At 37.9% G+C, this 24,407-nt stretch overlaps 1 protein-coding gene across 6 annotated transcripts in view; it reads right to left on the minus strand.

Annotated features, from left to right (window-relative positions):
- The window catches only part of BLVRA (biliverdin reductase A), a 128,556-nt gene that overhangs the window by 70,928 nt on the left and 33,221 nt on the right, over window positions 1-24,407 (minus strand). For all 6 annotated transcript variants that reach the window (XM_081146535.1, XM_081146538.1, XM_081146539.1 and 3 more), the window contains one exon: window positions 2,579-2,676. In XM_081146535.1, coding sequence (XP_081002661.1) covers window positions 2,579-2,676 — 98 coding nt within the window. The remainder of the gene's footprint in view (window positions 1-2,578; window positions 2,677-24,407) is intronic.

Genomic DNA, 24,407 nt, shown 5'->3' on the forward strand with positions numbered 1-24,407 from the left:
ATGAGGTCCTGAGGCTTCTTGTTCTATCACCTTGCTGAAACCACTCCCAAATTTTCTGGAACTTTTGCCATCTAAAATGATACATTTAGGTATGCCCCATTGCTAGACTACAACATAAATGCTATAGTTACTTTTACAATTTACTTTCAGCAGGTAAGTTAATACTGATAGCTGTCCTCAAGGACAAGGGTCATCTTATTGTTATCGCTATCATCGTGCACAACAGCTCATACATGAAGTTCACTATCATGTAAAATCTGCTTAATAAATATTCTAGTAGGACTTATGAATACTAGCTTTGAGATGAAAGGTTATTTTCATTTTTAGGAACTTTTGTTTTCTTTTTTAAAGCCATTTGTGATCTGTACATATCTACCCAGATTCTGTTTGCTGAAGGAGCTAATATCAAGGTTCTAATATAACACTGATCTTTAATATTTTGTGTCTCTCTTCCTCATTAAAAAAATTAACTAATGTCTATATTTTATTTAAATTTCCTTCGTTTTTACCAAACGTGCTTTTTCTGTTTCAGGATACCACACTACATTTACTCATGTTTCCTAACTTAGTTTCCTCTCGAGTTGTAATGTTTATCTAGCTTTCCTTGTTTATAATGGCCTTGACATTTCTGAAGAGTACTGGTCAGGTATTTTATAGAATGACCCTCAACTGGGATTTTTCTGATGTTTTCCTCATAATTAGACTGGGATTACATGTTTTGGAAAAAGGGTAATGAGCCATTCTCATAAAATCATATCAAGGGTACATGCTGTTAACATGACATATCACTATATCATGAACACTTAGCTTAGGTAGTTTCTGTCTGTCTTCTCTCATGTAAAGTTATTCCTTCTCCACCCCCCCTTTCCATCTTGTACTCTTTGGAAGAAACTTACTACATGCAGGACATTATCTTCCTGAAAAAAAATTAGCCTGTTATCTTGTAGAGTATTCCACATTCTAGTGTCTTTCATTTTCTTATTTGGCATCACCTTTATCACTGTTTCCTGTGAACTGAAAGTTTTATTTAAATATTAAGTATATGGTTGATGCTGTGTACATCACACCAGATGGCTTGTAATGCCAGAATGATCCATATTAGCAGAAATTTGGTTAGGATGGTAACAGCAGAGCTCTTCATTGCAAAGGGACAATTTTATTCTTTTGAAATTGTCAAGAAGTCTGTGAGACATGTTTTGGAATCTTATACTTCATCCATGGACATCTGTGCCATGAGAAACACTACACAAAGGCGATGAACTCAAAACTTCCCAATCACTTCAATAGTCATTCACCCATTTGTTCACTCAACAAACATATACTGAATGCCTAGTAAGTTCTAGGCAGTGTTTAAGTTTACTTGCTGAGACTACAGAGGGAAAAGATGGGCTCTGTCCTCTAGAAGCACAGCCCACAGCTAAAGAAAGAAATCAAGAGTTTCAATAGCCCTGGCTGGTGTGGCTTGGTTGGTTGAAAAAGTCCCATGCACAGAGAAATCACAGGTTCCATTTCTGGTCAGGGCACATGCCCGGGTTTTGGACTTAAACCCCAGTGCGGGGGGGGGGGGGTGCAGGAGGCAGCCAATCAATGTTTCTCTCTCATCAATGTTTCTCTCTCTTTCCCTCCCCTTTCCTCTCTAAAATCAATAAAAAAAATTTTTTTGGAAAGAGTTTCACTAAAGTATGATCAGTCTACACTGGTGATGAAAACAAGGTATTTTCTTTGGTGATTTTCATTGTAACTGTTCACCACACTTTTTTCACATATTTTTAATAGTAAATGTTGAAAGAAGGAGAGTCTGTGATTTAAACTTAATTTAACTAGCTCCTTTCATCCTTAAACATTCTAGTTAACTCTGGTTGTCTCCATAAAGGTACTTGTCCAGTTACTATAAAAACAAAAATCTCTGGAGAGAAAGATGATTCAGAAGAACAAATGTGAACTTCAGGGTCCATAAGAATTGAATTCAAATCTCCATCTCCCATTTAGTAGTCATGTTACTAGCTTTGTGTCCTGGCACAAATTATTTAACATCTCTGAGCCTTGAATTCCTATACATAAGCTAGGGAAAATACTTATCTCTGAGTATTTCTAGGAGAATTAAGCAAAATAATATATGAAGTCCTTATCACAGTTCTCAAGTTTATGGCATATAATAAATATTATAAATGGTGTTCCTCTTAAGAAACAACAAAAAGCATGGATATAAAACAATTAATTATTCTGTTCTGGGCATTTTTTCATTAGCAATATAAATACCACATGAATAAAACTAAAATAATATCATGATATACCACAGGTGGAAACTAATTCATATTTTAGTTAGAGTAAAAGAAGCTGACAAGTCTTGGAAAAAAGTTTGCAAATTCCCACCCATCCCTCCTCCCTGTTGGCCCTCCACATATACCATTAAATGTGCCTACAGTGTTGAGGGAGGTAAAGTTTTGGGAGCCCTTTGTACCAGTAATATACCTGATATGGGGTTAAACTTTAAAAGTGTAAGGGCACCACAGAATTCTTAGTGACAGTGACTCTTAGTAAGAGGGACTGTGTTCTAGACAGACAGAACATACATCACCTTTCTGCTCGGCCAGTTCCCACAGGTCCTGGGCTGCTGCCCAAGACAGTGTCATAGGGTATTCCACAAGGACATGCTTTCCAGCATTAAGGAACTGCCTTTGGAAACAAGACATAAATACAAAGAAAATATACTTTAAATAAGTGTCACAAAAATGTCTTGCATGACAGAGTACAAAATGTTATAAATGCACAAAAGTCTATGTGTGTAAACGTGCCATACAGGTGAGAGTCAAAACCAGAGGATAAGGATGATTGAATTGTACCTCACATTATTTTCTACTATACTGTAAGAGAATGACTTTCTGGTTATGTGTTAATTTAAACATTCACTTATTCATCCACTCATATATTAAACCAGGTACTATTTACCAGGCATTTTGGAGAAAAAATAAAGACACATTAACAGCTAAATTGCCAATTACCATATGATGATAGCTATAAATGAAAACTACAAAACACACGGCAGCTAGCTGTCTGAGGCAGTTTAAAAAGATTTCACTAATGACAACTGAACTGACTCTTGAGTTATTAGTAAATATTTTCCAGGTGCAATGGAATGGGCATATTTCACTTTAAGCAGAATATGCAGGGGGTTGGGCATTTTGAGAGGCTTTGTTCATTTAGATAATGATAAGAATTTCAGCATGGCAGGGAGTGAGCTATATGGAGTAAAGGAAAATGAAATAGTAGTAGTTGGGAACCTGACTGTGAAGGATTTAGAATGCTATGCTCAGAAATTTGGAGATTATTCTCTAGATATTCCAGGGTATAAATCTTTACAGTTTACCCTTGAACAATGCACCAATCTCTCACACAGTTGAAAATCTGTTTAACTTTTGAATCCCCAAAAACAACTACTAACAGCCTACTGTTGACTGGAAACCGTAGCGACAATATAAACAGCTGATTATCACATATTTTGTATGCTTTATGTATTATATACTATACTCTTACATTAAAATAGCAAGAGAAAATAAAATGTTGAAAAATGGCAGCATGAGTGATGACTTTGGTCTGTCCCCTTGAAGTTTCAACAGCTATAATTTAACAAAGGATTTGCTGTTCAATACACAAATACACCTGAGAGATGATGCACTAAAACATTTAAAGGTGGGGAAGTGGGAGCAAATCAGAGAGAAAAAAATGCTGAGCTGAACCACAGATGCAGCGTTACAGCTGGGAGCTCATGGTGGGGCTCAGCCTGGAAAGGGCTGTGGCTGGCACTACCTTCAGCTGAGAGGAACAAAGAAATTCGGTGGACATTCCTGCAGAAGTGGGCAGTATGAGCTGTGGCTGAGTCCAGAAACCTAAGCAGGGACACAGCATACAGATGCAGCTGTGGTTGTCTGGCTGTTGCCATTCCAGGCAGAGAAACAAAACCACAGAGCATGGCCACCATGCAACCTCCTAGAGCTTGCCTCTCTTTGACCTTGGGGTTGGGTTGTAGAGCACATTATCTGCAAACTCAAGAACTAGTACTGCAGAATCACCTTTTCCCTGAGCAAACGGTGGACTCTGTGACTGGTCCTGGAATCAGGGGAGCAAGGGAGACCCCGCAAGAGTCTAAGGTTGCCATTACCAGAAGGGCAAAGCAACTTAAAAGGTGGGTGGGTTATCCCAGAACAACACCCCCACATATACACATTGCAGTTATCCTGACAGCAGTGTCTAACTGCAAAAAACAGCACAGGGATTTCATGGGTTTGGAACACCACTGCCCATTGCATTCCCCTGCTGGGCTGGTTCCCTGGGACTGGGACAACCTGATCACAGGGAAGGTACCCATCTCCCATTCTCCACCACCCCATGGAGGTATGAAAAGCCAGAGAAGTGCAAGAGACCTAAAAAACGTGAATTAGTGCCACCTACTGGAAAATAATATAAAGACTTCATATCAATTTACTAGAGAAGTGCCACTTAAACATAGATGCCTAGGCAGAGAAAGAATACATCAAATACTATGAATAAGCAAAGCAGCAAGACAGTTTGGAAAGAAAATGAACAATTTCCAGAAAGTAAACTGAAAGACATGGAAATATGTGATATAAAGTACAAAGAACTCAAGATTGCATTTCTGAAAAAACTCAACAAGATGCAAGAAAATACACATAGGCAGTTTAATGAGCTCAGAAAACAAATCAACAAACAAAATGGGTACTTTATCAAAGAGACTGAAACTTTAAAACAAAAAACGAAACAAATTCTGGAGATGAAGAACTCAATAAAAAAGATGAACTAGCAAGCACAGAAGATACAGTGAACCAAATAAAGGAAAGGATAAGTAATATCAAAGATAGAAATCTAGAAATGATGCCAAGAGAAGAGAGAGACTTCAGCACAAAAAAAAGTGAAAGAACTCTAGGAGAACTATCTGATGCCATCAGAAAGAGCAATATAAGAATAAGCATACCAGAAGAAGAAGAAAGGGAGAAGGGAATGGAGAGCCAATTCAAACAAAGAGTTAATAAGAAATTCCCAAACTGCCTGGCTAGCATGGCTGAGCTGTTGAGCATCGACCTGTGATGCAGGAGATTGAGGTTTGATTCCAGTCAGGGCACATGCCAGGGTTGTGGGCTCGATTGCCAGTGGGGGGCATGCAGGAGGGCTGCTGATCAATGACTCTTGCTGATGTTTCTATCTCTCTCTCCCTCTCCCTTTCTCTCTGAAGTCAATAAAAATATATTTTATCAAAAAGAGAAATTCCTAAACCTATGGAAAACTAGATCATCAAATCCAAGAAGCAAACAAAACACCTAATTACCTCAATCCAAAAAGACCTCCAAGGCATATTGTATTAAAACTGTCAAAAACTAATGACAAAGAAAAAATTGTTAATGAAACCAGAGAAAACAAGAAATTAACCGATAAAGGCAAGCCCATTAGGTTATCATCAGACTTGTCAGCAGAAACTCTACAAGCTAGAAGACATTGGAAACAAATATTAAAAATGCTGAAAAGGGAAACTATCAGCCAAGAATAATATATCCAGTAAAGTTATCCTTTAGATATGAAGGGGGAAAAAAGGCATTTCCAAAAATACAGAAGCTGAGGGAATTTATCACCAGAAGACCTCTACTGAAAAAAAAAATGCTCAAGGGGGTAATTCTACCAGAAACAAAGAACAAAAGGTCACAACACTATGAGTAAGATGACTAAAAATCTTACAGAATAAAGAGGGATAATTTGTGAAACAGAAACATAAAAGGGGAGGGGTCAAACCTGAATGTGCAAAAGAAGAAGGAGATCAGATGCCTTCAAAAGAAATAAAACCTACTGTATATTTGAAACTTTTTTTTATAAACCTAATGTAACCACACACAAAAAAACAAACTGAGATACATAGCTTAAAAAAGAGGAAACAGAAGAAAGAAGTACGGAATGCCACCAAACAAAAAGGCAACATACAGAAACACACACACACAAAAACCGAGGCACAGAGCTACCAAAAACCAAAAGATAGCATGGCCATCATAGCTCAGTGGTTTAGGGGCCGCCCAGGAACCAGGAGGTCACATTCAATTCCTGATCAGAGCACATGCTCAGATTGCAGGCTCAGCCTATCGATGATGCTCCTCTCTCATTAATGTTCCTATCTCTCTATCCCTCTCCCTTTCTCTCTCTCTAAAAATCAATAAAAAACGTATTTTAAAAAACCTAAAATGGCTTTAGAAAAAATCCTCATAAGTCAATAATTACACTAAATGTAAATGGACTGAACTCACTAATAAAAAGGCACAGAGTAGCAAATTGGATAAAACATCAACAACCATATGTTGCCTTCAGGAGGCACATCTTAGCTGCAAAGACAAATATAGACTTAAAGTGAAAGGGTGGGAAATGACTCTCCAAGCAAATAGCATCCACAGAAAAGCAGGTATAGCCTACTGACACCTGTCAAAAGAGATCTCAAGATAATAAGAGACAAAGATGGATACTTTTTAATGATAAAGCAAACACTACATCAAGAAGACATAACATTTCTCGATATATATGCACCCAATCAAGAATCACCAAAATATATACAGCAACCTGTTTACAGAACTAAAGGGAGAAACTGACAAAAACATAGTTGGGGAACTAAATACCTCATTGACAACTATAGGCAGGTTATCCAAACATAAAAATCAATAAAGAACTATATGCCTTAAATGATACATTAGACCAAATTGCCATAATTACATTTACAGAGCCTTTCATCCCAGAACATCATACTATACATTCTTCTCCACTCAATAGGGCACTAAGGATAGACCATAAGTTGGGACACAAAACTAGCCTCAACAAATTCAAGAAGACTGAAATCATACCAAGCATATTCTCTGACCACAATGCTAAGAAATTCTAAATAAACTGTAAAAAAGAAGAAACTTACAAATATGTGAAGACTAAATGGCATATTACTAAAAAATAAATGGGTCAACGAAGAAGTAAAAGGTGAGATCAAATGATATCTAGAAACAAAAGAGAATAAAAATATGAAATAAAAAACATCAGGAATGCAGCAAAAACAGTAATAAGAAAGAATTTTATATCATTACAGGCCTATTTCAAGAAACAAGAGAAATCCCAAGTAAACAACCTAACATTACATCTTAAAGAACTAGAAAAAGAACAAAAGAAACCCAAAGTCAGCAAGAGAAAGGAAATAATAAAAATTAGAGCAGAATTGAATGAAATGGAGAACAAAAACACTATACAAAAAAAATTAATGAAACAAAGAGCTGATTCTTTAAAAAGATTAAAAAATTGACAAACCCTTGGCTAGACTCACTTTTAAGAAAAAAAGAGAAAAGACTCAAATAAACAAAATGAGAGACGAAAGAGGAGTCATTATCTCAGGCACCACAGAAATACAAAGAATCATACTAGAACACTATGAAAGACTATAAGCCACCAAATGTAATAACCTTGAAGAAATGGTTAAATTCCTAGAAATATATACCCTTTCTAGACTGAATCATGAAAAATCTAAACAGACCGAACAAAATAAGAAAATTAAAACAACCATCTAAAACCTCCCAAAATATCAAAGTCTAAAACCAGGTGGCTTCACTAGTGAATTCTACAAAATGTTTAAAGATTTGATGCCTATTCTTCTGAAAGGCATCCAAAAAACTGAAGGAAAGGCAATACTTCCTAACACATTTTATGAGGCCAACATAGCCCTGATAGCAAAATCTGGCAAGGATAACATAAAAAAAGAAAACTATAGACTACAATCTTTGATGAAGACAGACGCAAAAATCCTAAAAAATAGCCCAGCTGGGCATGGCTCAGCGGTTGAGCATCAACCTAGGATCCAGGAGATCAGGGTTTGATTCCTGGTCAGGGCACATGCTCAGGTTGTGGGCTTGATCCCTAGTTGGGGTTGTGCAGGAGGCAGCCAATCAATGACAACTCTCTCATCATTAATGTTTGTCTCTCTCTCCCTCTCCCTTCCTCTCCCTGAAATCAATAAAAATAGATATATTAAAAATCCTAAAAAATATACTAGCAAATCTAATACAATAATATATTAAAAAAAGATAGATCACAATCAAGTGAGGTTCATTGCAGAAGCACAAGGAGGGCTCAACATACACAAATCAATCAATGTAATAAACCACATTAAAAAAGGGTAAAAAACATATCATCTTATCAATAGATGCAGGAAAAAAAAAAACAGTTGATAAGATACAACATCCATTTATGATTTTTAAAAAATATATATATCTTTATTGATTTTAGAGAGAGGAAGGGAGAGGGAGAGAGAGAGAGAAACATCAATGATGAGAGAGCCATTGATCGAGCCTGAAACTTGGGCATGTGCCCTGACCAGGAATCGAACCCTGATCGCCTGGATCCTAGGTCGACGCTCAACCGCTGAGCCACGCCCGGCCGGGCTCCATTTATGATTAAAACACTGAACAAAATGGGTATAGAAGGAAGGTATCTCAACTTAATAATGGCAGTGTATGACAAACCCTCAGCTAATATCATACTCAATGATGAAAAACTGAAAGTTTTTCCTCTAAAATCAGAAACAAGACAAGGATGTCCGCTGTCACTATTCTTATTCAGCATAGTTCTGGAAGTCCTAGCCAGAGCAATCAGGCAAAAGAAAGAGACATCCAAATTGGAAATAAAGAAGTAAAAGTGTGATTTTTTGCATATAATACCATTCTGTATACAAAAAACCTTAAAGGCTCCATAAAAACCTATTAGAAACAATAAACATATACACTCAAGTTGCAGAATACGAAATCAATGTACAAAACTCCATTGCTTTCCTATATACTAACAACAAAATTTCAGAAAAAGAAATAAAAAAAATAATTCTTTTTGCAATTACAAACAAAACAATAAAATACCTAGGAATAAACTTAACATATGAAGGACCTTTATACTGAAATCTACAAAGCATTATTAAAAGAGATTGAAAAAGACACAATGAAATGGAAAGATATTCCATGTTCATGGACTGGAAGAATCAACAGTTAAAATGGCCATGTCACCCAAAGCAATATACAGATTTAATGCAATCCCCATCAAAATACTAATGTCATTTTTTAAAGAAATAGAACAAAAAAATCAGATTTGTATGGAATGACAAAAAATCCTGAATAGTCAAAGCAATTCTGACAAAAAAGAATGAAGCTGGAGGTGTCACACTACCTGGTTTCAGATTATGCTATAGAGCTATAATAATCAAAACAGCATGGAGAGGGGGTGGAGGTGGGGGGACTGGAAGACATTAAACAAAGAACATATATGCATTTAGGTACAGCCCATGGACATAGACAACAATGTGGTGAAGGCCGGGGGCAGGGGCTGTGTGGAGGAAGGCGATGGAGGGAAAATGGGAGACATCTCTAATAGTGTCAACAGTATAAAAAGGTATTACATGTTTACCCTGATTTAAAAAAAAAAAAAAAAATTGGTCAGCACAGTAAATCATTGTTTTATGCCCCTAAAACAACATTAAAAAGAACACCAAAAACAAAAACAGCATGGTACTGGCAGAAAAACAGACACAGAAACCAAACAGAACAAAATTGAGAGCAGAGAAGGAAAATAAATTTTGAGAAAGGAGTCAAAGAAACACATGGAGAAAATAAAGCCTCTTCAATAAATGGTGCTAGGAAAATCAGAAAACCAAATGCAAAAGAATGAAAGTAGATAACAGTTTGTCCCCATGTAAAAAATTAACTCAAAATGAATCAGACCTAAAATATAATATTGTTAAACAATAAATTACATAGATGAAAATACAGAACCTATGGACTTTAGTTGCAGAAAACATTTTATGAATTTGACCCCAAAGACAAGGGAATTAAAGGCAAAAATAAATGAATGGGACTGTATCAAGAGAAAAAGCTTCTGCACAGCAAAAGAAACCAACAATGAAACCAAAAGGTAACCAACCAAATGGGAGATGATACTTGCAAACAACTGCTTTGACAAGGGGTTAATATACAAATATATATATATAAAGAATTCAGACAACACCAAACAAACAATAAATTCCATTTAAAAAAATAAGCAGAGGCCCTCCCCAGTGTGGCTCAGTTGGATGGAGCGTCATTCCCTGCACCAAAAGGCTGTGGGTTCGGTTCCTGGTCAGAGCACATACCTAGGTTGTGGGTTGATGTACCTCTCTCACATCGATGCCTCCCTCTCTCCCTCCCTCTCTCCCTCCCTCTCTAAAATCAATAAAAATAAAATAAAAATATATTAAAACAAAGAAATGGGCAGAGGACCTGAAGAGACACTTCTTCCAAGAAGACAGACAAATGGCAAAAGATGTATGAAAAGATGCTCAACTTCACTAGCTATTAGGGAAATGCAAATCAAATTCATAATGAGATACCACCTGTTAGAATGGCTATTATCAAGAAGACTTGTGTGGGAGAAGCTGTGGAGCAAAAGGAACCTTCAAGAGGATCCAAGATATCTGTGGAGTAGCTGGAAGCTACACACCTCCTCCCAATGCCAACCCAGATTTACAGCTAAATTATGGAGCAATCAACCTGAATGACCAACTGAAGGTCAGCAGAAAAGGAGAATAATATCCAAGGATTTACAGAAGAAGCTACACTGGTAAGAAGGGCAGAGATGTGGACAGGGCTAGCTCCTGCATGCATGTGCAGCGGCTGAGAAGTCAGAGGGATATCTCAGCTGTGAAAGTCATTTCTGAGGAGCTTGGGGTCTCCATCCTATGCCAGGACTCCCAAACCAGAGAACCAGGACTAGGAAGAGAAGCCTGCAAATCCTCTGGCAGCAAAAATCAGTGAGGAATCTGTCTTCTGGAAAGAGGAGGGAGTCTGCTAGAACCATGGGTGCTCTCCTAAAGGGCAAATACACAGCTCTCTCTTGGGCATTCACCTGGGCTCTGGTAGAGGGAAGGAGATTCAGGGTATATGGAAGCCATAAAGAGAAGATCTAGGTGGGATGGCTCTGGAAAGAGATCTGGAGGGTAAGCCACTGAAGTCCTGGTCCTGAGGCAACATCCCACATCATCCTCAGAAGCCATATTTTATGGTTGGGTACTGCTATTCTTACAGCACCAGCTAAAGGAGTGCACTAACCCCATCCTCCAAATACTGGTGACACCACCCTGCCAAGCTAGAGTCTGGCAGAAAGGACTGCTGGCTGTACCCAACAGGAATGTGAGGTGCACTTTTTTTCTGGAGAAACTATTAGCAGACTCTCAGATGGTCATTTAACTATGTGACTTTGGAACAAGGACCAAACTTTCCACTATCCTGCAGGTTAGGCAGGTGCCACCACAACAAAAGACTCTCTTGTCAGTGTTTCTGGTGGCATGGCTGCAGAGCTAAGGGGAGGCATGCAGCTTGTTCCCTTCCTGTGGACCCACACCACCCTCAACTGAGAGCTGCCTTAATCTGCATTCCCAAATCCTGTAAACCCCATCCTGCTGAACTCAGTTCCACAGGGGAAAGAGCTGGGTCCACTGCTAAGAGCTGGGACCTGCAGTGCAACTCCTTTGGAGGCACCCTCCAGGGTCTTTTGGTGGCCCGGCTGTGGAGCTAGGAGTAGGCGTTCAGGTCACTCCCATCCTGCGGGCAGGTGCCACCCCCAGCGAAGGACTACCTTGATCTGCTCCTCTAAGCTGCACTGGCTCTGTCCTGCTGGACTAAGTTTCATAGGGGAAGGCAGCTCCCACCTCAGAGGCTCCAGACCAGGACTCAATCAGGTGTGGCTACAGAGCTAAGGGGAGGAGTGCAGGTTGCCTCCTCCCATGGCCCAGCTGGTACAACCCCAAACAGGTTTTCCTATTTTGTTTGGCAAAGTTCCAGTGGCCCTATGCTGTCTAGGCTTGCTCCTGCACTGGAGATAGCTTAATGCACCCAACCTGAACCTGTGATGTGATCTTCCCAGGGGAGCTAGAGTTGGAGACACTAGCAGAGACTGAGGGGTATGACTCTGGATTAGAAGCCACAATCTCCTCATTTAGTGCCTGATAATGCTGCCCCCAAATAGGGGTCCCACTAGCCCCATCCTTCTTACCCGGCTGCCCCACCCTACCAATTTTGATTTCTGTGAGAAGGGTGCTGCCAGCTTTGGCCCACTCCTCAGCCTCTTTTTTATTAATTTTTAGAGAGAATAAGGGAGAGAGAGAGAGAGAAACATTGATGTGAAAGAGAAACATCGGTTGGTTGCCTCCCATAAGTGCCCCGACTGGAGATCAAACCCAAAACCTATGTATGTGCCCTGACAAGAAACTGAATCCACAACCTTTTGGTGAATGGGATGATGCTCCAATAAACTGAGCCACCAAGCAAGGGTCACTCTACAGCATTTCTTTGTAAGACTCTGGAGGAAACTCAGGCAACCTAGGCAGAGGCTGGGGGAAGCAGAGTAGCTGACAGGTAGACACCAACCTCAGGAAGCCTTGGACTTTTATTCATCTGCCCCAGCTCAGAGCTTCAGGAAGCTGATCTTGTTGTAGAGGCTACCCCTCCCATACACACCCAGGCATAGTAGATGCAGACACAAACAATGAATAGCATGGTAGCACCAGACAAGTAACCATAGTATGGCTACACACAACATCTGACAAAGACCTGCACTGGAACCCTGGTAAAGGGGGCCCTAAATCAACACAACCATTTGTGGGCTTCAAACCATACCAAAGCTCAACCCAACTAGCCATAACATTGTCACAGCCAAAGAGGGAACCTGGCAGACACCAGACCCCGCTGGGAACAACCCTGATGTGGAAAGCAACCCCTGAACAGCAATTTATACACAGTGAATGAGGTCTATCCTTATAGTAAGCCAGCCTGAGGGTTAGCTTTACCCATGAACAGGCCAATAGCTTTCAAGATAAACTACAATAAGAAAGGGCAAATAAACCACATAAGTATCATTTCAGGAGTACCTAGCTCAGGTGATGTAAAAGATTACGCCACTGAGACCAACAAGGCACCTACATCAGAAAGACCTCATAACAAGCACGGAAGTAAGAGCAGATCTACAAAATACAGAGACAAACACAAAAGGCAGACAAAATGGGGAGACAAAGAAATATGCCCAAAATGAAAGAACAAGAGGAATCCTCCCCCTGCAAAAATTAAATGAAAAGGAAGTGAACAAAATATTAGATGCAGAGTTTAAAACAATGATTATAAAGGAGCACAAGAACCTTAGAGGAAGAATGGAAGATCTCAGTGAAAATTTAAGGAAATAATAAGCATTAAAAAGGCCACAGAAACCATAAAAAAGAACCAGACAGAAAAGAATACAATATCAGAAATGAAGAATACACTAGAAGGCTTCAACAGCAGGTTAGATGAAGCATAGGATCAAATCAGTGAATTAGATGGCAAGATATCAGTAAGCACCCAAGCAAACCATAAAAAGAAAAGAAAACTTTAAAAAAGGAGAAAAGTTTAAGGGACCATAGGGAGAACATCAAGCATAACAATATCCACATCAGAGTAGTACTAGAAGGGGAAGAGAGTTATCAAGGGACAGAGAACCTGTTTGAAAAAATAATGGCTGAAAACCTCCTGAACTTGGTAAAAGGCAAAACTCACATAAGTTCAGGAAGCACAGAGAGTCCCAAACAAAATAAAACCAAAGAGGTCCACATCAAAATATATCATCATTAAAATGGCAAAGGTTAAAAACCAGGAAAGAATGTTAAAAGCAGCAAAAAAAAAAAAAAAAAAAGGCAGTTAGTTAGCTATAAGGGAGTTCCCATAAGATTTTCAGCTGATTTCTCAATAGGGGTTGGCAGGAAATATTCAAAGCAATGAAAAGGAAAAACCTACAACCAAGACTACTCTACCCAGCCAAGCTATCATTTAAATTTGAAGGTGAAATAAAAAGCTTCTCATACCAAAAAAAACCACAACACAACAATGAAGCAGTTCATTACCACCAAACAGTATTGCAAGAAATGTTAAAGGGCCTGCTTTAAGAAGAAGAAGAAATACGCCTGGGTGGGCATGGCTCAGTGGTTGAGCATTGACCTAGGATCCAGGAGATCCTAGGTCAATTCCTGGTCAGGGCATATGCCTGGGTTAAGGGCTCAATCCCCAGTCGGGGGCGTGCAGGAGGCAGCCAATCAATGATGAATCTCTCATTATTGATGTTTCAACTCTCTCTCTCCCTCTCCCTTTCTCTCTCCGTAATCAATAAAGATATATTTTTTAAAAAAGAAGAAATAGAGAAAGAGAGGAACATAGTTATAAACAATAAATATGCGGAGATTAAAGATGGAGGCAGACTGAGTGGAAGCTACACTGACACTCTTCCCAGACCAAACTGGAGTTACAACTAAAATATAGAAAAAACACCCTAAATGATCAACTGCAACTGAAGACAAGGTAGAGAGAACCCTCATAACCACAGAGGAAAAGTGGAGACCCCATAGAGTGTAGTAGTAAGTGCGGGGGTGCAAGAGGCATGGCTGGGCTCACACAGGCAGCAGCTGAAGATCCAGAGGGATATCTCAGCTCTGGGAGGTTCCCACTGAGGACTCTAGGGCCTAAACCCCAGGCTGGACTTTCAAGCCAAGAGCACCAGAACTGAGAAAGGTGCTGACATAACATCTGGGAAAGCATCTGTGAAAAGCAGCAGGGTTTCTGTCTGCCAGGGTTTCTGAAAATGCAGGGACCCTCTTAAACAGTCAACACACAAGGTTTCATATGCAGCGACTCACCTTGGGATCCAGCAGAGGGAGGGTAGAGTGGACTGGAGCTGTGTGAAGAGAATCTAGGGTTGGGGGCTCTGGAGACAGAGCTCAGAGGGCACCCCTCTGGATTCATGTGCTGTCATTTCCCAATACTGCAGAAACATCTTTCTCAGTCAGACATTTACTGTCAAAGCAGCTTTTGCCAAAGAAGCAATTGCCCCAACCTGCTGAAAAATCTCTCTCCCTACCCAGAGGAGTTTCTACAGCCTGAGGCTCATTAAGAGAATCAGATTAATTAGCCTGCAAGCAGAGGCAGACCTCAGAGTGCTTTGAGTCTTGGCCTGATCTGCTTCTGGACCAAGGTCTTGCAAAAGGAGGCTTTGGTGCACATCTTGGTCCTGTCCAAATGCACCCAGAACCAACAAACGGGACCTCAAGCCATGAAGTATGATAGCTCCAAACAGGGTACTCAAGGCCAGTCATAAATAGCATCTGATACAGGCCTGCACCAGAGACCTTACAAAAAGAATGAGAGTCCTAGCAGGTCTACTTAATACATAGAAATAAACCCAAATAGGCAGCCAAAATGAGAACAAAAACAAGCCCCAAATGAAAGAATAAGAGAAGTCTCCAGAAAAAGAGCTAAATAAAATGGAGATAAGCAATCTCTCAGATACAGAGTTCAGAATACTGATTGTAATGATGCTCAACAGCATGGAAAAAGATATGGAAACTACGAAAAATGACCAGTCAGAAATAAAGAATGACAGGGCAGATGTAAAGAATACATTGGAATGAATAAACAGTAGATTAGAGGAAGCTGAGGATCAGGTCAGTGAATTAGAAGAGAGGGTAGAAAAAAATCACTCAATCAGAGATCCTAAAAGAAAAATCAATTTAAAAACAGGAGGACAGTTTAAGGGAGCTGTGGGACAACATGAAATGTAACAATATTAACACCATAAGTGTGCCAGAGGAGGTTTAAAGTAAGCAGAGTTAGAAAATTTGTTTGAAGAAATAATGGCAGAAAACTTCCCTAACCTGGTGAAAGAAAAAGTCACACAAGTTCAGGAGGCACAGAAAGTCCCAAGCAAGAAGAACCCAAAGAGGCCCACACCCAGACACAACATAATTAAAATGCAAAAATTCAAGACAAAGAGAGAATCTTAAAGGCAGCAAGAGAAAGCCATCTGTTACCTACAAAGTAGATCCCATAGGCTGTCATCTGCCTTCTCATCAGAAACTCTACAGGCCAGAAGAGAATGGCATGAAGTATTCAGGTAGTGCAAAACAAGGATCTGAAACCCAGACTACTCTATCCAGCAAGGCTATCAATCAAGATGGATGGTGAAATGAAGAGCTTCTCAGACAAAAAAGGGCTAAAGGATTTTATCACCACCAAATCAGCATTGCAGGAAATGTTAAAGGGACTGTAATAATTAGAAGTAGAAATAGAAGCATTGCAAGACATGTTAATGGACTGTTGTAAGAAGAAACAGAGAAACATAGGCATAAATAATTAAAATGGCATAAATAAGGACCTATCAATAATAACCTTAAGGACCTTAAGGGAGAGATTAACAGCAATACAGTCATAGTTGTGGACTTTTAACACCCCACTGACTTCACTGGATAGATCTTTCAGACAAAAAGTCAACATAGAAACAGTGACTCTAAATGGCACACTAGATCAGATGGATTTAATTGATATTTACAGAGCATTTTACCCATAGCTACAGAATATACATTCCTCTCAAGTGCACATGGATCATTCTCAAATATAGACCATGTTAGGACACAAAACAAGTCTCTACAAGTTCAAGAAGACTGAAATTGTATCAAGCATCTCAGATCACAATGGCATGAAATTAGAAATCAACTACAGTAAAAACACTCAAAAACATTCAAACACATGGAGGCTAAGTAGCATGTTAAACAATGAATGTGTTACCAATAAAATCAAGAAAGAAATAAAAAACTTCCTGAAAACAAATGAAAATGAACACACAACAACTCAAAAATCTATGGGACACAGTGAAAGCAGTCCTAAGAGGGAAGTACATATTACTGCAGGCCTACCTCAAAATGCAAGAAAAATTTTTAGTAAACTATCTAACCCTACAACTTAAAGAATTAGAAAGCTCCTCTATGAAGCCATCTGGACCAGGGCTTTTGTTTGCTGGGAGTTTTTTTTATTACTGCTTTGATTTCATCAGTTGTTATAAGCCTATTCAGGTTATTTCAGTCTTCCTGATTGAGTTTTACATGATCTCACTCATATGTGGAATCTAATACACAAAACAGACTGAGGAACAATACAGATCCAGAGACAAAGAAGCATGGAACAGACTGATGAATCTCAGTAGGATGTCGGGGGTGGGGGAGTGGATGGGGAGAGATTAATCAAAGAACTTAAATGCATATATACATAACCCATGGACACAGACAATAGTGTGGTGAAAGCCTGGGGGTGGGGAGTGGATGCAGGTTGGAGGGGATCAATTGGGAATAAAAGGGGGGATATTTGTAATAGTTTCAACAATAAAGATAAATTTAAAATATTAAACACAATAAAATAAAATTGCTATAAATACCTATGTATAATAACCTTAAGTGTAAATGGATTAAATACTCCAATCAAAAGACATAGGGTAGATGGATGGATAAGAAAACATGACCCACATATCTGTCTACAAGAGACTCACCTCAGAATGAAAAATAAACACATATAGAAAGTATAGGGATGGAAAAAATATTCCATGCAAATGAAAACAAATGAACTAAATAAGCTGGAGTAGCACTACTTATGTCAGACAAAAGAGACTTTAAAACAAAGGCCATAACAAAAGACAAAAAGTTCCCTACATAATGCTAAAAGGGGTTGATCCAATAAAAGGATATAACTTGTAAACATATGTGAACCCAACATAGCAGCACCTAAATATGTAAAGTAAATCTTGTGGAATATTAAGGGGGAGAGATTAACAATAATACAGTCATAACAGATGATTTTATGATTTGGACACTACACAGATAAGGACACTACAAATAAAGAAAATTATAGGCAAATAACCCTTGATGAACATAAAGACTAAAATCCTCAACAAAATATTAGCAAACCAGATCTAATAATACATTAAAAAGAGCATACACCATGATCAAGTAGGATTTATTCCTGTGATGAAAAGTTGATACAATATTCTCAAATCAATAAACATGATACATCTCATAAACTAAATGAAGGATAAAAGTCACCTGATCATATCAATAGATGTAGAAAGAGCATTTAATGAAATTCAACACCCATTTATGACAAACACTCTCAGCAAAGTGGGAATGGAGAAAACATACCTCAACATAATAAAGGTCATATACACCAATCCTACTGCCAACACCTTATTCAACAGGCAAATCTAAATGTGTTTCCCCTAAGATCAGGAACAAGACAGTTACATTGGCTTTCGCTACTCTTATTCAACACAGTACTGGAATTTCTAGTCACAACAATCAGACAAGAACAAGAAATCAAAGGCATCTAAATTGGAAAAAAAGAAAGTAAAACTGCCATTATTAACAGATGGCATGATATTGTACATAGAAAACCCTAAAGACTCCACAAAATAAATTCTAGATCTAATAAATCAATTCGGAAAAGTAGCAAGATACAAAATAAATATTCAGAAATAGGTGGCACTATTATACATTAATAATGAACTATCATAAAGAGAAATTTACTGTTACAACAAAAACATAAGGTCCCTAGGAATAAATTAACCAAGAAGGTAAATGACCTGTATTCACAAAAATATAGGAGACTAAAGAAAGAAACTAAAGAAGATACAAAGAAATGGAAGCATATACCATGTTCATGAATTGGAAGAATTAACATCATTAAAATGTCCATACTAGCAAAAGCAATCTGTAGATTCAACACCATTCTTATTAAAACACCAATGGTATATTTCATATATCTAGAACAAATATTCCAAAAATTTATATTGAACCAAAAGAGACCCAGAATAGCCTCAGCAATCATGAGGGGAAAAAAGAACAAAGTTTAAGATTCACAATACCTGATATCAAACTATACTACAAGGCCATGGTAATCAAAACAGGCTCCTGCTGGCACAAGAACAGGCATATACATTAATGGAACAGAATAGAGAGCTCAGAAATAAACCCACACCTTTATGGTCAATTAATATTTGACAAAGGAGGCAAGAGCTTAATGGAATAAAGGTAGTCTCTTCAATAAACGGTGGTCGGAAAATTGGACAGGTACATGCAAAAAAAAAAGAAACTAGACCACCAACTTAAACTATGCACAAGAATAAACTCAAAATGGATAAAAGACTTAAATGGAAACCACGAAACCATACAAATCCTAGAAGAAAATATAGGCAGTAAAATCTGAGACATCTAGTGTTGGCATTATTTTTGCTGAAATATCTCCTGGGGCAAGGGAAACAAAGGAAAATATAAAGAAATGGGATTACATAAAACTAAAAAGCTTATGCACAGCAAAAGAAACTATCTACAAAATGAAAACGGAACCCACTGAACTGGAGAACATATGTGCCAATGATACATCTGATAAGTGGTTAATTTCCAAAATATATAAAGAACATAGACAACTCAACAACAGGAAGAAAACAACCCAATTAAAAAAATGTACAAAGAAACTGAAGAGACACTTCTCCAAACAGGAGATACAGATGGCCAACAGATATAAAATAATGCTCAACCTCACTAATCATCAGAGATGCAAATTAAAAGCACAATTAGGTATTGCCTCATACCTGTCTAAATGGCTATCATTAATAAATCAAAAAATGCCAAGTGCTGGTGAGGATGTGGAGAAAAGGGAACCCTAGTGCATTGGTGCAGCCACTCTAGACATCAGTATGGAGTTTCCTCAAAAATTTAGAAATGGTACTGCTTTTTGACCCAGCGATCCTATTTCTGGGAATAGATCCTAAGAAACTCGAAACACTAATTCAAAAGAATTAATGCATCCCTATGTTCACTGAAGTGTTATTTACAAGAGCTAAATCTGGAAATAGCCCAAATGCCCATCAGTAGATAAGTGGATAAAAAAGCTGTGGAATACTACTTGGTTTTAAAAAAGAAAGAAAATCTTACCTTTTGCGACAGCAGGGATAGACCTGGAGATTATTATGCTGAGTAAAATAAGCCAATCAGAGAAAGAGAAATACCCACTTATACAGGGGTGGGCAAAAGTAGGTTTACAGTTGTGAGTACACAAAACAGAGTTTATTCTTGTATTATTTATTATTGTATTATTTTCCATATGAGCAACTGTAAACCTACTTTTGCCCACCCCTGTATGTAGAATCTAATGAACAAAATAAACTAATGAACAAAATAGAAACAGGCATGGATATGTGCAACAGACTGACAGCTTTCAGAGAGGAGGGGTTTGGGGGCCTGGATGAATAGAGGTAAAGAAATTAAAAAAAAAAAGAAACATATATCTTACTTAGAAATGGACAACAGTGTGGTGATAGCCAGAGGGAAAGGGGGTGAGGGGTAGGTCGAGTTAGACAAATGTGGGGGGAATAGGGATAGAAAAAGACTTTGCCTGGAGTGATGGGCACACAATGCAGTGTGCTGATGGCGTTTTATTGAGTTGTACACTTGAAACCCGTACCCTAATAAATTCAATTTTTAAAAAGATTTTTTAAAAAGGATCGTTCATTCACTGCTGGTGGAATGTAAACTGGTACAGCCACTATGGAAAACAGTATGGCAGTTCCACAAAATATTAAAAATGAGGTTACCATATAATCCAGCAATCCCTCTTCTGGGTGTCTATCAAAAAAACTCAAAAACATTTATTCCTAAAGATATATGCACCCTTATGTTCATTGCTTCATCATTCACAGTGGCCAAGACATGGAAACAACCAAAGTGTCCTTCAATAGAGGATTGGATAAAAAAGGTATAGTACATATATACTATGGAATACTACTCAGGCTTAAGAAAGGATAAAAACTGCCATTTGTGACAACATGGATGGACCTTGAGACTATTATGCCAAGCAAAATCAGTCAGAAAAAGCTTGGAATCATGATTTCACTCACATGTGGGGTATAAAACTGAAACTCATAGACACTGACAACTGTATGGTAGTTACCGGGGGGGGGGGGGGGGGGGGGCAGAAATAAAAGGTAAAGGGGGCCAAATATATGGTGATGGAAGGTGATTTGACACGAAATGCAATATACAGATCATGTACCATAGAAACATACACTTGAAACTTATATGATTTTATTAACCAACGTCACCCCAATAAATTTAATAAAAAAGAAAATATTATTAAGAATATCATAAAAAATATAAAATACCTTGTAGTATTCTATGGTATTTATTGATACTGTGTTCACATTATTTGTTTACAAGTTAAATCATGTCAGTACCTACATCTATATTGTTTTATATGACACAAACTACTGTAGATGTTATACATATTACTAACACCAGACCTCAAAAAATGAAAGTATAGTGAGAAAAACAAATTCGTACTTATTTAAAGTTATAATAATTCATGCACTTATAATGAATAAACAGAAATATGACTGGTTTATGGTAGCCTAGTATAACTGGTATACTGCTTCAGGAGAGCCTTGCCTATACACTAATTGAATAAATTGTTATAAAATTTCTATGTCATATGGCATTAGTCATATTCATAATGCAGTATTAGAAACAGTTGCATTGTTTTAATCCTTACCTGTGATAATAGGCTGATTGTATATACAGTTTCTCCAATTATAAGAAGTATACTATACAGCAATGTAATTCTTTGAAAGCAAAGTTATACAAACAGTAATACTAAGACAATATTAATTTGATACTAAATATCGTTTACCTATGCTTATGTAAGAAAAGTCTATCCATGTGCACACAAGTCTTACAAATGAAGTTCTACATGATGAATACTTAGGTGATGATAATGACAAAGACAACAACAAAAGTCTCATATAGTTCTTGCCAAACATTTATTAGATTTTCACAAGATGACATACATACACAACAAATAATGTTATTAACTGTATAGCATGATGGTTATTTACTAAGTGGAAGTGGATCGCCATAAGGATCTTCATCCTCATTACCTTCACATTGAGTACACTGAGGAAGAAGAGGAGGAAGGGTATTCCTGCTGTCTTAAGAGTGGCAGAGGTGAAAGAGGTGGAGGACACATAAGGGGAGGAAGAAGAGGCAGGAGAAGCAGCATAACTTTATAGAAATACATTGCATTTCTGTCTGCTGTTTTTGCTTTTTCATTTTTCTAATAATGTTTTTATACAATTCCAATGATGTTCTACCATTTGCTTTAGTTTCAGTGCCCGTGTCATATAAGTTCCATGTCATAAAAGAATCAAAAGCCATCTTGAGTAACTGTAACACTTCTGCAAGATTTCTAATGTCAATTCATTGTCTGGCACTTCTATGTCTTCAGCTTCTTCATTTGGCATTGGTTCAGAAGCACTCTTCTCCACCAAGTCGTCTTCTGTTAATTCATCTTGTGTGGTGTCTATTAACTCTTGAATTTCTCCAAGATCCATATCTTAAAACCCTTCACCTATCTACCCCTACCTTTTTTGCTATATCTAAAATCTCTTTCATGGTTTTCTTTTTATTTTTAACTGATTTCAGAAAGAGGAAGGGAGAGGGAGAGATAGAAACATCGATCCAGCCCTCAACCCAGGCAAGTGCCTTGACCAGGAATGGAACCATTATGCTCAACCAACTGAGCCACATCGGCTGGGCTTTTTCATGGTTTGATTCTTTTTTTAAACAGCTTTGAAATTCATGTTTATGATTGAGCCCTTGAAAAATGGCTACTGTGGCTTAGAAATGGAATTTAATGTTTGCTTGGTTTTTGTTTGTTTTTAAATCTTCACCCAAGGTTACTTTTCCATTGCTTTTCCTTTTATTTTTTAAAATTAATTAATTTTTAATTTATCTTTATTGTTGAAAGTATTACATATGTCCCTCTTTTTTCCCCCATTAATACCCTCCACCCTGAATTCACACACACCCCCATCCCAGGCCTTCCCCATACACTGTCCGTGTCCATGGGTTTGTATTTATGCATATAAGTTTCATGGTTTTCTTGATTGGTTCTGTTGTAAATTCTGAAGTTATACATAACATCAGAACACAGTTTTCTCCAGGAAGAATTTATTGTTTTAGGCGTAACGGATTTCACAGCTTTTTCTATAACAATTATGGTGTACTTAATGGTGCAATCTTTCAAAACTTTCATGATGTTTTGCTATCGAGGTTCTCAGTACTGACAATCCTTTCCATACAGTACTGTATAAAATGAGTCTTAAAGGTCTTTATGACCCCCGATCTAGAGACTGAATTAGAAACACTGTGTTTGGGGACAAGTAGACCAATTGCCTTTGGTGTTGAGCTCGTGGTTCCAGGTTCCAGCTCGTGGTGCCAGGAGCATTGTTCAAAATCAAAAGAACTTTAAAAGGCGGTATCTTACTGATAATGTCCTTCTTATCTTTAGGGACAACACATCAATAGAACCAATCTAGAAAAAAAGTTCTTTTTGTCCAGGCCTTCTTGTTGTAGAACCAAAAGATGTTTTCCTTCAAGTCTCGGGGTTAGCAGCTTTATAGATAAAAGCAGACCTGATCATAAGCCAACTGCATTTGCACAAATTGGTAGTTAACCTATCCTTTCCTGCATAAATTCTGGCACTCACGCCTCTTCCTTACTGATAAATGTCCTTGTGGCTTTTTTCCCCCCAGAATAGGGCACTTTCATCTTCATTACAAACCTTTTCAGGTAGATATCCTTTCTCCTCAATGATTTTTTAATGGCATCTGGGAACTTGTCTGCTGCCTCTTGGTTGGCAGAAGCTGCTTCTCTTGTTATCTTGACAGTTTTAAAACCAACCTCCTAAATTTTCCTTTGCTGGCATTAAATTCTCCAGCTTTAGATTCTTCACATTTTTTTCCTTTAGGTTGTCATATAATAACTTCACTTATTTTCAAATCATATTAGAGTCTATAGGTATTCCTTTCTTCTAAAAATCCTGCACTTTTAATACAACGTAAAAAGGTATTTCACAAAAAGTACAAGGCGTTTATGCCTCCTGCAGCAGCTTCTTAATTTTCTTTTCTTAAAACACACATACACACACAAATTTTCTTTTCTTTTTCCAAATTGGTCTTTATACTGGACTCATTTATCTTGAAATGGTGGGCAACTGCAGCTGGAGACTTCAATCTAAGATACATATCAAGCAATTCAACTTTTTCTTGTAATGTCATCTTTTCTCAGCTTCCTGGGAGCATTTCCAGCATCACTAGTGTCACTTCCTATGGGTCCCATGCTGTCATTAAAGGTTTGCAGAATCGTACTAAACACAATGAAAAATACACCAAAACTGCAAGGGATCACTTTTTACAGTGATATGCAATTTACTATAGAGAGGAACAGTTCAGCTGGAGACAATCAGTGTCACACAGCCTTTTAAGTGGATACTCAATACTTGAGCTCACCAAAAAAACAAGTAGCTACAAAATTATTACAGTAATATTGTATGTACAACAGTTAATTTTATACAGTTATGATTTAGTACTGCATCTTTAGATTTGTTTCCATTTCTCTCAACTGTAAATGATACCATTTA

The sequence above is a fragment of the Miniopterus schreibersii genome (genome assembly GCF_964146895.1).
Source record: "Miniopterus schreibersii genome assembly, chromosome: 9".
Lineage (NCBI taxonomy): Eukaryota > Metazoa > Chordata > Mammalia > Chiroptera > Miniopteridae > Miniopterus > Miniopterus schreibersii.